The following is a 15,644-nucleotide window of genomic DNA, read 5'->3' as shown; positions in this document are numbered from 1 at the left end:
GCGCTTCTCCAGTCTGGCGGCGGCGGTGGGAGAGGCGTGGTGGTGGATTAATTAATTAACTAGCAGATTTAAATAACGGGAGCTCGTGGGTTTGACTAAGGGATTAATTAAGGCGTTAGTTGGCGCCGCGGAGGGTTTTGAGGCGGTTTTGGGGCTTAGTCGGGGAAATCCGGAAGGGTTTGCGGCCGCTTTCGAGCCCATTTATTGATTTAAGTTAATTTGTTGCCTTAATTTAATCCCCTAAGGGAATAATTTTTTAGTCGATTAATTAGTTTTAATCGCGGGTGTTTGGCGGAGCTTTGGGGTATTTTTTGAGGAGTTTCGGGTGTTTTCTGAGGGGGCTTAGGGCTAAAAACACTTTTAAACCCTGTTTCTCCTCAAGTTAAGGTGAATTGCCTCAAATTTTTTCAGCTGTAGGTAACTTTTGCCTCAGGTTCTTTAATTCTGATTAAATTTGCTCCATTTAAACGCGGTTTCAGGGCTTTTTTGCCCCATTTCAGAGCCAAATTTCTATTTTAAACACTTTACCTGAAGTTCCACCCTAATTAAACCAACTAACCCTAAAACTTAAATATTTATTAATTAGATAAAGTGCAGTTATTTAACAAGCATTTTAGGTGCTTTTTGGTGTTTTCTTGAGGCATTTCAGTGGCCAAAGCACCTTTACCCCTCAGTTTCTTAATACCACTGCTTTAATTTATTAATATTAATTCAGCATTAACTTGGGGGGATTTCTATGGGGATTTGAGACTTTTCAGAGGCGTTTTTGAGGTATTTCAAAGACAAAATCGCCTTTTCGTCCTCCCCTTTCTTAAATAGCTTAAATATTTCCTTAATTTATTTCTATTTATTAAATCTTAGTCAGTTTTATTTAAATTTCCGGGGCTTTTTGAGGTGTTTTTGTAGCATTTTGGGTCTTTCCTGAGGCATTTTGGTGCCCAAAACGCTTTTTAACCCTTTCTTAAATATCTCAATAATTTATATATCTCCTTTATTACTGAAGTATAGTAAATTATAGTCAATTTTATTTTATTGCATTAGGGTTTTGAGGACTTTCTGGAGCCTTTTCAGGCATTTTAGAACAAAGATTGTCATTTCACCCTCCCCCGTCTTTAAATAATTTAAATATTTATCTTTATTCAAATTTAGGTGGGTTGTTTTAATTTCTGGGGGGATTTGAGGCATTGAGGTGCCATTTAACCCTCCATTTTTAAAACATAACTTAAATATCACCCTAAATTATTAATATTAAAATTTAGTGCGTTTTAATCTCAGAGATTTGGGAGGTGTTTTTTTGAGACGTTTTATCTCCTAAACTGCCTTTTTACCCTCTGCTTTTTTTTTAACATCGTTTGAACACCGCCTTAATCCATTCGAATTTATTTTTATCCAATTTTGGGAGGTTTCTTTTTTTTTTTTTTTTTTTTTTTTTTTTTTTTTTTTGAGCATTTTTTAGCGCTGTTTTCCTTCCCCCCGCCATGTTCTACTACCCTGAGGTGCTCCGGCGTCACACGGGGTGTTTCGGCACCATCTGGTAGGGGAGGGGTGGTTTTGGGGGCGCTTCGGACCGTTCTGCCTCGGGTTTGGGGGGTTTCGGGTGGGTTTGGGGTGGTTTCGGGTGGGTCCCGACTGTTTTTTCGGTCGTTCCGGGCCCTTCCCCGCAGGTTGGCCGCCACCTACAGCTCGCGGCTGCTGCGCCGGGAGTACCTGGGGGTGGACGTGCCGCGCACCTGGTAAGGGGGGCCCGGCAGCCAATCACCTCACCCTTCCCCGCCTGGCCCCGCCCCTGCCTCTCCCATTGGCCGGCTGTTCTCTGGCCCCGCCCCTTGCCTCTCCCATTGGCCGGCTGCTCTCTGGCCCCGCCTTTTGCCTCTCCCATTGGCCGGCTGTTCTCTGGCCCCGCCCCTTGCCTCTCCCATTGGCCGGCTGCTCTCTGGCCCCGCCCCTTGCCTCTCCCATTGGCCGGCTGCTCTCTGGCCCCGCCCAAAGCCGCGGTGATGTCAAACGTGATTGGTCGCGGCGGGCGGGAAAACCTCAAAACTTTGAGACACCCCAAGACGCCCCCTTGCCCACCCAAACCGCCCCAAGCCTACTGCCAAAATATCCCGAAATATTCCCAATCCCCCCCCACCACCACCATAATACTCCAAAAACGCCCACTGGCCCCCGTGCCCGCCTCGCTCCCATTGGCCCTTGTTCTCCAACCCCTCCCAGTGCCTCCGTGCTGTCGTTCGTGAATGGTCGCAGCGGGTGGGAGGTCCCGCCCCCGCCGGCCGGAGCTCCGCCCCCCCGGTGCTCGCTGTACCTGGCGGCGATGCTGCAGCTCGGGCTGGTTCGGGTGTTCGTGCGGCAGTGCGGGAACCTGCTCGGTACGGGCTGGGCGGGGCTCGAGTGGGATTTTGGGGGAGTTCCCGGGGGGGAAAGTTGGGATGTTTGGGGGATCCTGGGGGGTGGGTGGGTGTTGGGGGAAACCTGGGAGGTGTTTGGGGTGTTTGGGGGTCCCGTTCCAGCCGCAGCTCCTCCCCCGCCCAGAGGATGCCTCGCAGATCCTGGACCGGCTGCACCGCGCGCGGCCCCCGCTGGTGGAGATCGACATGAGCCCCTCCCGCCGGTCAGAGACTCCCGAAACAACCCAAAATACCCCCAAACACCCCCAAACGGCCCTAAGCACCCCTGAAAACACCCCCAAATGCCCTCAAAACAGATCGAAACAGCCCTAAGCCACCCCCTAAACGTCCAAAAGTACCCCAAAGCACACCCAAACCACCCCAAAATACCCAACAAACAAAACATCCCACAACACCCCAAAAACACACCTAGAGACCCCAAAACTACCCTAAAAACCACCGCAAAAAACACCCCCAAACCTCAAAAACCAACACAAACCACCAAAAATCCATCCTGAAATACCCCAGAAACACCCTCGAACATCCCCAAACCCCTCTGGGACCCCTAAACACCCCTGGGACCTCCCAAACTTCCTCAGGGTGCCTCTAACCTGCCTCCAAAGCCCCCCCAACCCCTGTGCCTCACTGGTACTCCCTTGAGGTCTCACCTGCGACCCCCCCAGTTCCCCCAAGCACCTTCTGAACCCCTTTTTCCCCCCAGGACCCAGCTGCTCCCTGATACCCAGGCTCTGATGGTGGAGCTGGAATTGGCCCCCGACCCCTTTTTTGGGGTGATGGGAGTGGAGCTTCCTCAGGTACCGCCCCCCCCATAGTCCCATGGTGACCCCACATTTCCCCAATTTCCCCAAATTTCCTCAAATTTTCCCGAGACTTTCCCAAATTTGCCCAATTTTCCCTCAACTTCCCCATGTTTACCCCACTTTACCCCAAATTTCCACAATTTCCCCATTTTTGGTCCTGGGTGGGTGTGGCCACTTCCCACAGCCACAGTGTTTGATTGGAGGAGCTCTGGGGCAGGGCCTGGTTGCCAGGTTCCTGCCCAGAATTGCCTAGAACTTGCCCAAAATTTCATTGAGTTTGCCTCAAATTTCCCCATTTGCCCTGCAGAATTTCCCCATTTTTCCTCAGTTTCCCTCAAATTTCATAAGTTTTCCCAGATTTCCTCATTTTCACTCTAATTTATCCATTTTTGCCCCAGTTTCCCAAAATGCCTCCAAATGTGCCTCAGTTCCACAAGTTGGCCCAAAAATTCCTCGAATTTGCCCTGAATTTCCCCATTTCTGCCTCAGTTTTCCTCAGATTTCATCAATTTCCCCGTAATTTTCTCGTTTTGTCTCTAATTTCCTCATTTTTGCCTAAATTTGCCTAATTTCTCTCCAGTCTTTCCCATCTTTGCCCCCAGTTCCCCAAATTCTCCCCAAAATTCCCCATTTTTGCCCAGATTTCTCAAAATTGTTCCCAGATTTCCCCATAGTGACCCCAGGCCAGTTTAGATTGGTTCATACTGGTTTATACTGGTCTGTGCCTCCTCCACAGGTGGAGGAGCTCCTGCCCCCACCCATTGAGATCGAGTTCCCCCGAGGTGAGCTCTGTGCTGCACTGGCCTGTACTGGTTTATACTGGTGGGTGTAGGTGGGGTTAGGGCTGGAAGGGGGATGGTTGTTGGTCTGTTCTGGTCCATACTGGATTGTGGTGGTGGGCTCGGGAGGTCTAGGACTGGTATAGAGGTTGTATATGGGTGGTCCATACTGGTTTATACTGGTCGGTACTGGTCTGTAGTGATCTCTTCTCATTCCCATTAGTCCACACTGATCCGTACTGGTGGGTGCAAGGAGCTCTGGGGGGTGAATGCCCGTCTGTAGTGCTCCACACCCTGGACTGGTCAGTGCTGGTCTGTGCCCCCAGGGCCCCCCGTGACGGTGTCCCCTGAGATCATCACCCTGCGGGAACCCGAAGTTCCGCCGCTGCCGCCGCCCCTGGAGGTGCCACAGTTTGGGGTTCTGGGAGGTCCTGGCTGTCACCTGGGGCTCCCTGGGCATCAGCTGGGGGTCACTTGGGGATTGCTGTGGGTCTCTGGGGGGTCCCTGGGGGTCTTTGGGGGGGCCAGAGGTAATCTTTGGGTCTCTGGGGTCAGGAGGAGCTGCCTGAAGTGACCCCCAGAGAGCTGCAGCTGCTGCTCGAGGCTGAGGCCGAGGAGCTGCTGCCCCCGGGTGAGGGGGGCACTTGGGGGGCAGGGGGGGCTTGGGGGGCAGGGGAGTCACTTGGGGGCAAGCAGGAGGCGGGGAGTTGGGGGTCATGGGGTACTTGGGCGTTGGTTGGGAGGAGTTGGGAGACACTTAGGGGTTGCTATGGGCACTTGTGAGGCATTTGGGGTCCCTTGTGGGGCAGGTGTTGGGCTGGGGGATTGTGGGCACTTGGGGTCACTTGTGGGGCCGGGGGGGCCACTTGAGGGACAGGAGAGGGGGTGGAGGACCCTTAGGGGTCTGTGGGTTCATTTGAGGATCTCTGCCCACAGTGGAGGAACTGGAGGAGCTGCCGGCGCCACCCCCCATCCCCCGTGAGACTTGGGGGGCACTTATGGGATGGGAGCACTTAATGGGGCTGGGGGGGCACTTTTGGGGCTGGGGGCAATTATGAGGTGGGAGCACTTGTGGGGATGGGGAGGCACTTGTAGCTCTGGGGGGCGTTTGTAGAGTGGGAACACTTATGGGTCTGTGGGGGTGCTTTTGGGGTTGGTGGGGTACTTATGGGGCTGTGAGCACTTCTGGGGCAGGTCCCCCACCCCCGGAGGAGCCCGCCCTGCCTCCCCCCATTCCGGAGGTCCCGGTGCGTCGCCGCATCCCCCGTCGTCGCCTCCCGCCCCACATGGACCTCGTGCCCCACATCTCCCCCAAGCTGTTCCGGGCACAGCTGCTCCAGCCCCAAGCCCACTGTCAGCCCCTGGTGAGTGTGGGGGTTCTGACCCATAGATCTCTCCTGCTCCATATATCTGCCCTATGCCCACAGATCCCTCCCTGCCCCATAGATCCCCCTGCCCCATAAGTCTTCCCATAGATCCGCCCTATAGATTGACCCATAGATCCCATATTTCCCCCATAGTTCCCCTACGTCATACATCCCCCCATAGATCCCCCCGACCCATAGATCCACTCTGACATGGGTGGATGCCTCCCTGCCCCATAGATCTGCCCCATAGACCCCTCTTCCCCATAGATCTAGTCCAGAGGTCCCCCTGCCCAGTACATTAATACACAGATCCTGTCTCTGCCCCACAGGTGCTGCTGGAGCCGCCCCACAGGTTCCGCCGCCCCCCAAGTGAGCTCCTGAACGCCCCCACCCACGGTGAGACCCCCACAGCCACCCCATAGCAGGGGATTCCTGCCCCATAGTGGGGGTTCCTGCCCCATAGTGAGTGACCTCCTGCTCTGCCCCACAGATTGGCTGCCCCCTGAGCTGTGGGAGCTGTGGGGACGCTGTGCCCAGCGCCCTGCCCCGCCTGCGGCCCCGCCCCCGGAGCTGCCCAGCGACTTGGAGGTGAGGCCCTGTAGATCCCAATCCTGCCCCATAGATCTACCCCGTAGACCCCAATCCCGCCCCATAGACCCACTACCCCACACCCCTGTCCCTCTCCAGGTGCTTCGGGAGGCCCTGGAGCCGAGTCTGCCCACCCTGATCTCAGGTGAATTGGGGGTGGCTCTCGGGAACTTGGGGGTTCTATGGGGCAGTGTGGGGTCGCTGTGCGGCACTTGGAGGTCACTGCTGGGCAGTTTGGGGGTCACTACGGGGCAATTAAGGGTCGCTGGGGGTAGTTTGGGGTCACTCGGGGCCAGTTGGGTCACTGTGGCGCAGTTGCGGGGTTGCTGTGGGGTTGTATCGCTATGGGGCACCCTGAGGGCAGGGCCAGGGGATCACTTTTAGTCCCTTCCCCTCCCCAGAAGTGTCCCTGGAGCCCCTCGAGGAGGAGCCGCTGGAGAGACTGTGAGTGGGGCGTGGCTGGGGCAGGGATGTCACCAGCAGCCAATTATGCTCGGCAGGGCCTGGAAAAGGGGCGGGGCTTATTCTGGGTGGGCGGTGATTGGTCTGTTGGGGGTGTAGTGAATCCAGGTGCAGCTAATGGACAGTGCAGGACTGGGGGTGGAGCTTGGTTTGGGGGCGGGGCTTTCGCTTGGGAGCAGGTCTTGCACCATCCAGGGGAGAAAGGGGTGTGTCCTGAGAAAGGGGCGGGGCTTGGGAAGGGAGCAGGATTGGGGAAAAGGGGGTAGAGCTAGAGGAAATGGGGCAGGGATTGGGGAAAGAGGGAGGGGTACGGCAGAAGGTGTGGGTTGGGGGAAGTGGGTGGGGTCACACTGACCCCCTGAGTACTGCCCACAGGCCCCCGGCCCCACCCATTGTCCCAGAGCTTCCGGAGCTTCCGGAGGTGGTTGAAGCTCCTCCCGACCTTCGGAGGTGAGTTGGGATTGGGATCTGTGGGGTGGGATTGGGATCTGTGGCATTAGGGAGCATTTGGGGAAAACTGGGCAAAAATGGGGAAATTTGGGCAGTAGGGGGAAAATTTGGGGATTGGGATCTGTGGGATCCGGACTGTCCCCAGACTGATCCTGGAGCACGCCCAGCGCCCGGGGGGATCGGAGCTGACGGCCATGCTGCCCCCGGGGGCATCCCGCGCACGCGTGGCAAAGATCTTTGCTCTCTGCCTCGGTGAGTTTAGGGACATGCCCCCTTTTGCCAAACCACGCCCCTTTCCCCACAAACCCCACCCCACCCCTTTCCCCACCGGGCTCCTTCCCCAAGCCCCGCCCTTTCTGCAGAAGCCCAGCCCTGGCTCTGAGCACCTTTTGCTTTAAGCCCCGCCCCTTCCCCACCTGCTCACCTTCCGGACCTGCCCCTTTTCCCCAAGCCCCACCCTTTCCCCAAACCACACCCCCTTTCCTACCCCATTTCCTTGAAGCCATGCCCACTTTCCCTAACCCGTCTCCCCAAGCTCTGCCCCCTTCCCACAAGCCACATCCTCTGTGTCCCAAACTCCTCCCTTTCCTGAGGGCCCTCCCCTCCCCCACAGCTCCAGCCCCGCCTCCTTCCCACAAACCACACCCATTGGCCCAACCCCTCTCCCTAAGCCCTGCCCCCTAACCCCAAGCCCCGCCCCCTCAGAGCTCTGTGGTGCCCATTGGGTGCGCCTGGACCAGCCTCGTCCCTACGGACCAATCACTGTCTCGCTCCGTCCCCGCCCGGAATAAACCCCACCTTCTTCTGGCCTGTCCTGGGCATTTATTGGCTGCCAGTGATGTCACTCGGGGGAGGGGGCAGGGCCTCTAGCACCTCCTGCAGGTGTGTGGGTGGGGCTCAGCCTGGCCACGCCTACCTGGAGGTCCCCTGAGTGGGGAGGGACTCGACAGTGATGGGGATGGGGCAGAGCCCCCTTTACCTGGGGGCACCAGGGGATACACCTGGGACACGCACAGTGCCCTGGGGCATCATGGGATAGCACCTGGGGGGAGTTGGCATCACTTGCACACATGTGGACGCACCTCGGGGGCACCTGACGGGGGTTGGGAACACCTGGGGCACATCTGGATGTCCCTCAGGGTCACCTGGACACTCCTGGGGTAACCTGGGGGGGATGATGCTGCAGTCACCTGGACACCCCTGAGGGGGTTGGGGGGGTCTCACCCCACCTGCTCGAGCGGCACCTGCAACTGGTCATGGGTGAGGGGCAGCACCTGGGACCAGTATAAACCAGTATGGAGTCATGGCTGCCCCATAATGACCTGCAAGTGCCCCATAGAGACCTCCAAGTTCCCTCCATCTACCCCAGTACAGACCAGTATAAACCAGTATGGACCAGTGCAAATTCATGGTTGCCCCATAATGAACCACAGAGAGCCCCATGTGTCCCCATCTGCCCCAGTACACACCAGTATAACCCAGTATGGACACCCCATTACCAGCACAGGTTTAACAGCACAGCAGGTGCAAAGGGAAGGCACACAATACATTTGGGGCTTTCTGAGTGGTCGGGGGAGCAGAGGATCTATGGGGGAGTTGGGAGAACCTGAGACGTTTGGGGAAGTTTTGCGTAGGTATAAGGAGGATTTTGGGTTGTTTTGGGGGGGTTAGGTAGGATTTTTGAGTTTTGGGTGCTTGGGGGATTTAGAGGGCGTTGTGGGGGCTTGGGGGGATTTTGTGGCCTTTGGAGGGGCTAAAGGAGGGATGGAGAGTTTATGGGGTCTTGGCAGGGGTTTGGGGCAGATTTGGGTAGGACTCGGAGGGGTTTGAGGTATTTGGAGGGATTTGATGGGGCTAAAGAAGGGGGTTTGAGGGGATTTGGGGGGTTTTAGGCAGCATTGTAGGGTATTTTGTGGGGGCTAAATGGGGGCTCTGGGAGATTTTGGGGTGGTCTTCAGGTTTTGGGTGAGATTTGGAAGAATTTTGGGGGGATTGTTGTGGGGAGGCTAAACTGTGGGTCTGGGGGATTTGGAGTGGTCTAGGGGGGTCGGGAGAGCTTTGGGGAGATTGGGTTTGAGGGGGATCTGGGAGGATATTCTGGGGTGTTTCAGGTGGATATGGGGAGGCTCTGGGGAGTCAGGGTGGTTGAATGATTTTGTGGGGGATCTGGGGGGATTTAGGGGGTTTTGAGGAGGATTTGGGGGGGTTGGGAGGTTATGGGAGTTTTGGTGGAGATTTGGGGAGGCTAAAGAGGGACTTGGGGCTTGAGGGGTTTTGGGGCTTTGAGTAGGGAGTTTGGGAGGGTTTGGGGAAGTTTGAGGGGGTTAGGGGGGATTTTGAGGGGGTCTGGGGATGTTTGGGGGGGAGTGCCTCCAGTTTCTCCCCAGTGCAGCCCAGACACTTCAGAAAAAAGGGGGTTTTCAGGAGAAAAGGGCTTTAAATCAAGAGGAAACCTATTTTTCTATTATTTTAAAGATTAAATCAAGGGGAAAACCGCCTTTGATACCACTTCAAGGCTTTAAATTAAGGGGGGAAAAAGTGGGAAACACGAGGGAGAAAAGGGTGGGAACTGTGAAGGGGAAAGGGTGGGAAATAGGAGGTAAAAAACGACAGGAACTGTGAGGGGGAAAAGGCGGGAAACATGAGATGCTTGTGGTGACCCCTAAAGTTCCCCAGGCATCTCTCCCAGCACCCCTTAAAACCACATCAGCACCTCAACCCTCTCCTAGCACCCTCCAAACCATCCCAGCACCCCCAACCCCTCTCTAACCACCCCAGCCCTCCCAAAAGCCTTTTAGCACCTCTAGCCCCCCCTCTGGAACTCTCCCTCCAGCACCCCCTAAAACCTGCTTAGCACCCCAAAACCCCCTTCTAGAATCCCAGAAAACATCCCAGCACCCTCTGAAACTTCTTTAGCACCCCCAGCACACCTCCTAGCACCTTTCAAACCATCCCAGCATGCACAAACCTGTTTTTAAACCCCAGCACACCTCAAAACTCTTTTAGCACCCTCAAGCCCCCTTTAGCACCCTCTAAGCTATCCCAGCACCCTCAAAACACAACGAGCATCCCCAAACCTCTCCTAGCACCACTCAAAAGAATCCAGCACCCCTAAGCTCCCCTCAAACCTCCCCAGCACACCCTAAAATCCTTTTAGAACCTTCTAGCCCCCCTGAGGCACACCCAGATCTCTCCTCAAGTACCAGAACACACCCCATACTACCAGCCAAACCATCCCAGCACGTTCAAACCACTCTCAAACCTCCCCAGCACCCCCCAAATCCATTTTAGCACACTGTAGTCCACCCTTTAACACCTTCAACTGCTTCCTAGCGCCCATGAAAATGCCATCAGTACCCCCAAGGCCCTCCCCACGCCCTCTAAAACCTCTCTGGCCCCCCAAGCCCCCTCAAACAAGACAGTGGCTGTGAGGTGCCCACAAGGCACTCCCTGACATCTCCCATAAGGACATGGCGGCCTCATCGAGGCGACTGACCCGCACCTGCCTGCCGAGTTTGGGGGAACCAGTCTGGGCTGATGGGGGGAACCCCAGCCTGGGGAGAGCACGGAATGCCTGTTATGGCTTTTTGCAAAGCACCTCACGTCTGTACAAAGCTTCTGTCAGCTCCTCGGAGCATCCCATTGCTCATCCATCAAATTCATGCCCACCTGCAGGTAACTAAGTGCCCAAACCTTACACACCCTGCTGTGTCCTGCTTCTCCCAGAGGAGGGCATGAAAATAAGGGTGAAGTATTAGGCTTATGAGTGTAGACCTGTGTCAATCCCTTGGAGCTGCTGTTTGTGGGAGTTCAGACGTCCATGATAAAAGCTTTATGCTTTTCAATCACTAAGTTTTTAAAATATCTTACGGTGGTACTCCAAGACCTTACTGAGACAGCAGCACCTGTGCTAAAAGCAGTTGAGGTCCAGGAAGAGACTGGGACAAAATGGAAGAAATCAGCATCGCTTCCAAGGGGTTGCCAGGCTTTCCTGAGTAGTGCCAGCAGCGTTGGAACTGGTGCCATTGAGTCCTAACGTGTTTCTCATTTCTCATTGCTTCAGCCTCGTCCTTACCCTGTGTGTACATTCTGAGTTTGGCTGGGAAAAGATTTTCCCAGAAACAGAAATCTTTCTCATACAGAGAGGTTAAATATTCTGAGCTTCCCTTCAGAGCTGATGCACTTTGTAGAAGTCATCAGCACCAAGGCTTTTTGCTCTCAGGCAGGAAGAAAAGCCAGTGCCCTTCCTCGCCAGGCCCCAGCACAGCTGGGCTTCCAGGAGCCGATGGTGTCGCTGCTCTTTGCGTTCTCAGCTGTGCCCGTGAGGGCGGTGTTCCTCCCTGTGCTCCAGGGCAGCTAAAACCTCCAGCGCATCCGCTGGGCTTTTTGGGAGCCTGAGGTATTGCAGCACTGGGAATGGGTTTGGTTTTCTCTTCCCTAAGAGTAAAACCGTGGGGGGAATCTCTTTTCTCACTGTTTTTTGTATCACACTTGAAACCTTAAAAAAAAGTCAGCATTGTAATTTAAAACTGACTTGCACTGGTTATATGGAAAGTGCAAAACAGTTGTAGGGTACAGTTTAGTGGCTGTATTTAAGAAGTTTGGTGTTTGTTTAAAAAGGAAGGCAATGGAATGTTATGGGGTTTTCCCCCCAAGGTTTTGAGGTGCTGCCATGAATTACTTTATTTCTGCCTCCCACCCGATGGTCAGAAGTTTCCCAGCAGTCTCTCGGCAGCTCTTGGGCAGTGCAGCTGCCAGAGGTCCCTCCAGACTGTGGGATAGACAAAAACCGCACGGCAAAGGAGAACCTGGATTCGGGAGATGGAGAATTTGATGGCATCAGTTTAAACTGTGCCAGTACGTTGAGTGCGCATGCGCAGGGACTTGAATGGCTCTCCAGTGCCGCCTGCTGATCAAGTAGCGGTCCTGCAGCCAAGGGACCTGCGCATGCGCGGTGCCCGCCGGGGCCGCACCGAGGGACGGAGAGCGGAAGCGGGCAGTGGGGGACGGGAACGGGGAGCGGGCAGTGGGGGACGGCAGCGGGGAGCGGGCAGTGGCCCGGCGGGGCGCGGGGCAGCCCCGCGGGGGGCGGCCGGTCGGGCGGCACGGAGTAGGGAAGGAGCAGCCGGGCCGGTTCCCGGGGCAGCGGGGAGTTGGGGTCTTCCGTCTATCCCGGGGACATAAAATTAACATTTTGAGGTAAAACCGAGGCAATTTAGTGAGAGACATTCGGGGGGAAGGGCGGGGAATTGAGGTTCTCTGAGCAGGACAGGAAGGGACAATTTTGGGGTAAAACCTGAGCTAGTCAGGGGAGGTTTGGGGTAAAACCTGAGCTAGTCAGGGGAGGTTTAGGGGTCCAGCCTGCCCTCTGTACAGGGATTGGAAGGAAGGTTTCTGAGGGAAAAGCAGAGACAAATACGCAGGGGGAGCAGAGGTGACATTTTTCACAGAAACGCTAAGGTAATTTGGATGAAACAAAATCACCTTTATTGTGGGGTGAATCCGTGGGTATCTTGAAAAAAGAGGAGCCTTTCTGAGAGAAAGGTTGGGAATTCAGACAAGACTGTGGCAGCATTTTGGACAGAAAACTGGAGGTAACTTAGTGGGGACAGAGGTGACCCTTTTAGCTGAAAACCTGGAGTAATTTAGAGGGGACATAGGCACTGTTTTATGTAGGAAGGTGGGAGGCAACGTAGAGGGGAAAGAGGTGGTCTTTTGGACAGAATGGGTGAGGTGGTTGGTAATGGATCGACTGCCAGCTGCAGACTGAGCCCTGGAGCCTGAATCCTTTCCAGTCAGCAAGGGTTGTCCCAAATGCCCTGCCCTGGCTCATAATTTGGTAAGATTGTGTTCCTCCAACCAGACCCCCAGGTGCTGCTTTGGTGTTCCTCTCGCCTTTACCTCCTGTGACTGTCCTGGTGTTGCAGCTCAATAAAGTCCATTTTAGCATTTATTGGTTTTCATTATTGTGTGTAATAGAAGTACTGCTCAGTTTCTCTAAGCTTTTCCCCTCGTTCAGTGGCTGCATCACTGGTCCAAAATTTATGTTTATAGACATTACTTTTCTAACAGGAGACACCATTTTCCTTTTGCCCTTTCCAGGTTGGTTGCAGGTCCTGCCCAGAATGAGCATCCATGTGCTTGGACAATGATTCCCCAGAAGGAAGGGGAGCTTTGGCCTCACCCGCCCAGCTCAGGTGGATGGGACAGAACTGGGGTGGTCGCATAAGGCATGAACACGTTCTGAGTTAAAAAGAGAAAATAACAAGACTGGAAATCTCCCGCACTTGGGAGCTTGTGGTGCTCTGGATTAAATTCTGGATTTATAATGTTAATATAGTGGGCAAAGGGCAGTGGCAGAGCAGTATCAGCGGCGGTGCCGGACGGGGCCGGCCCGGGGGTCCCTTCCCCGCCCCGTCGCAGCCGCGGGACCCGCCCCCGCCCCGCGCAGCCGCTCCCCGCGCTGCACGCCGCCGCTGGGGGTTGCTGACGACCCGCCCCTTCGGGCGCTCCTGAGGCTCCCGGGAACGGACCTCAGCACCGCCCTGGTTTGAGTGGAAATTGTGTGTGGTCCTTGTGTTCGAATCCACAGTGGGAGTGGCGCTGGAGTGCGGGAGACCCCGCGAGACACCTGCCTGATTAGAAGGGGTTCTTCCAACCGCCCGCAGAGCAGGGGGGGACACACAAAGCCCCACTTACGGAGCCACCCCCCCGAGGCCCGGCACACCCACCAAAAGCCTCGCGGCCTAAGGCCGCTGGGGGGACAGGGCCCCAGCCCCACGCTGCCACGGCGGGGGGTCGGGAGAGCTGCGTTTCCCCCCTCGGGTGCAGAGACAGGGACTCTGACCCTCCTTACAGGGCGGTTGCCCCTCTCTCCGGGCAGCCACAGGAGCGCCATGGCCAAAGGCCAACGCCAAGGACCCAGCCTTGCTTACAGGCAGGTCGCCCAGCGCCAAGCCCGGCGCAACCGGAAGCTGCCCGCCGGACTCTTAGGGATCCCCGCCCCGGGGATGGCAGGGAGGGGCCTTTGCCCAGAGGGCCTTTCTCCCGTCCCCTCTTGAGGGCGGAGCTGACGCTCTTCTTCCTCGCTCTGACCTCGCTGTCCCACTCCACAGCTCTGCTTTCTTCGCGGAGGGCTCCTGCCAAGGCAAGAGGACGCAGCTCGGACTCAGAAGCTCTGAGTCCTTACGCGGAAGGAGAGCAGGACCTAGAGGCAGCTGCCCCAGCCACCACCTGCCCGCCGACTCGCATGACTCTCACACTTTCACGCAACACTCCAGCTTCTCCCACTGTGTCGTTTTCCCGCATAAGCGCTACAGTCCCACACGACGCCTCTTCTGCCCTCTCCTCCGACGGCTTCTGCGAGGGCGGGACAACACATGTGGGCCCGAGAAACACCAGCTCCTCCGTACGAAGGCAACAATGACCCCACGGCCCCGGCAGCACATCTCCAAGCCCCTCCCCACCCGCCCACAGGACCCCCCAGCTCCATAAACCCCTCCAAACTTCACTTGGTCTCACCAGGGCGACGCAGTCCATCCGCTGCTGGGAGCCGGGCCCTCTGGGCAAAGGCAGCTGGGCATGCAAGGCAGTGGCCAAAGAGGCTGCACCCCTGCTTACAGGGGGCTCCGGCCGCTGCCTGGAGCGCAAAGTGCCCGGGACTCCAGGGCACTGGCCCCGACTTACAGGGCAGCCCTGGGCCCAAAGGCCTGCGGAGGCTCCTTCTCTCCGCTTCGGGGGCACCTGACCCGCTCCCCGCTAACGGGGCGGTCGCCCCGCACAGGCTGCCAGCTGAGGGAGCACAAAGGCTCCCAGACCCGGACCCTGCTTACAGGCGGGTCCACACCCAGGGAGCCACGGAGCTCGGCCTTCCCCCGAGGACAGGCAGGGCACACGCCCAGCCCCACGCCTGTGAAAGGGTGGGGACCCCACGGGACACCCGCCTGGTTACAGGGGGTCCCTCCAACCGCCCGCCGGGCACGGGGGACGCACAAAGCCCCACTTACAGGGCCGCCCCCGAGGCCCGGCACTCCCAACAGTGGCCTGACGGCCTAAGGCCGGGGGGGGGATCACGCTGGCACATCACCAGCAGGACAGGCAGCCCCGCAGCGCAGGCACACGCCCAGGCCCTGGCTACAGGCGGGTCACGGTGCCTGCACCACCACTAACGGGCTTCGCTCTGTCCTGGGGAAGAAGGGGCAAGGCTGGGCCCTGTCTCCACCCGTGGGTTCAGAGGGCACCCCCCGGTTGCTGCACAGAGCCCCTCTTTCCCTCCTGGGAAGTCTAAGCTACACTAGCCTCGTTTTTGCTATGGGGGACAAAGCACAGGCTCCCTTGCTCACTCACACCGACAAAGACAAAAACACAAAGGGGGAACGTCCCAGAAGAGGGAGCAGGCTCTGTGCAGCCAACGTGTGGGGAGGCATCCCTCCCTCTGGGCAGGAGAGCAGAGCCTCAGCCCTGCCCCGGGCTCTGCAGAGGCCAGAGGGGCCTCAGCACACTGAGGGGCTTCACAGGTGGCCCAGGGACCAAGGCCGTGACACGCCCCAGCTACAGGGGGTCACTCTGGCCAGGGGCCATAAGCAGGCACAAAGGTGCCAGGGGGAAAAGCCCTGCCCTGCTTACAGGGCGGGCTGGGGGTCGGGAAAAGCCCTGCCCTGCTTACAGGGCGGGCTGGGGGTTGGGAAAAGCCCTGCCCTGCTTACAGGGCGGGCTGGGGGACGAGAAAAGCCCTGCCCTGCTTACAGGGCGGGCTGGGGGTTGAGAAAAGCCCTGCCCTGCTTACAGGGC

The 15,644-nt window shown here is 56.8% G+C and overlaps 1 protein-coding gene and 1 long non-coding RNA gene across 2 annotated transcripts; both read left to right on the top strand.

Moving 5' to 3' along the window:
* The first annotated feature begins 1,422 nt into the window (after positions 1 to 1,422).
* Positions 1,423 to 7,647, top strand: REC8 (REC8 meiotic recombination protein). The gene is given in 19 exon segments (XM_027746330.2): positions 1,423 to 1,534; positions 1,665 to 1,733; positions 2,215 to 2,369; positions 2,533 to 2,611; positions 3,109 to 3,202; positions 3,945 to 3,990; positions 4,314 to 4,390; positions 4,543 to 4,618; positions 4,924 to 4,965; positions 5,182 to 5,351; positions 5,684 to 5,750; positions 5,845 to 5,942; positions 6,042 to 6,087; positions 6,344 to 6,386; positions 6,780 to 6,854; positions 7,000 to 7,139; positions 7,142 to 7,225; positions 7,228 to 7,337; positions 7,339 to 7,647. Coding segments are annotated over 19 exon segments (1,635 nt in total). The 5' UTR covers positions 1,423 to 1,478; the 3' UTR covers positions 7,447 to 7,647.
* Positions 7,648 to 11,959: 4,312 nt separating this feature from the next.
* On the top strand, positions 11,960 to 12,807 carry LOC120322763. The gene is made up of 2 exons (XR_005562659.1): positions 11,960 to 12,168; positions 12,201 to 12,807. It is a non-coding gene; the product is annotated as an uncharacterized LOC120322763 (long non-coding RNA).
* Positions 12,808 to 15,644: the final 2,837 nt, after the last annotated feature.

This window comes from Pipra filicauda, unplaced genomic scaffold (genome assembly GCF_003945595.2).
Source record: "Pipra filicauda isolate LSUMZ 115617 unplaced genomic scaffold, ASM394559v2 scaffold150_size2825430_pilon, whole genome shotgun sequence".
Classification (NCBI taxonomy): Eukaryota; Metazoa; Chordata; class Aves; order Passeriformes; family Pipridae; genus Pipra; species Pipra filicauda.
This window is presented reverse-complemented; position numbering and strand designations above follow the sequence as displayed.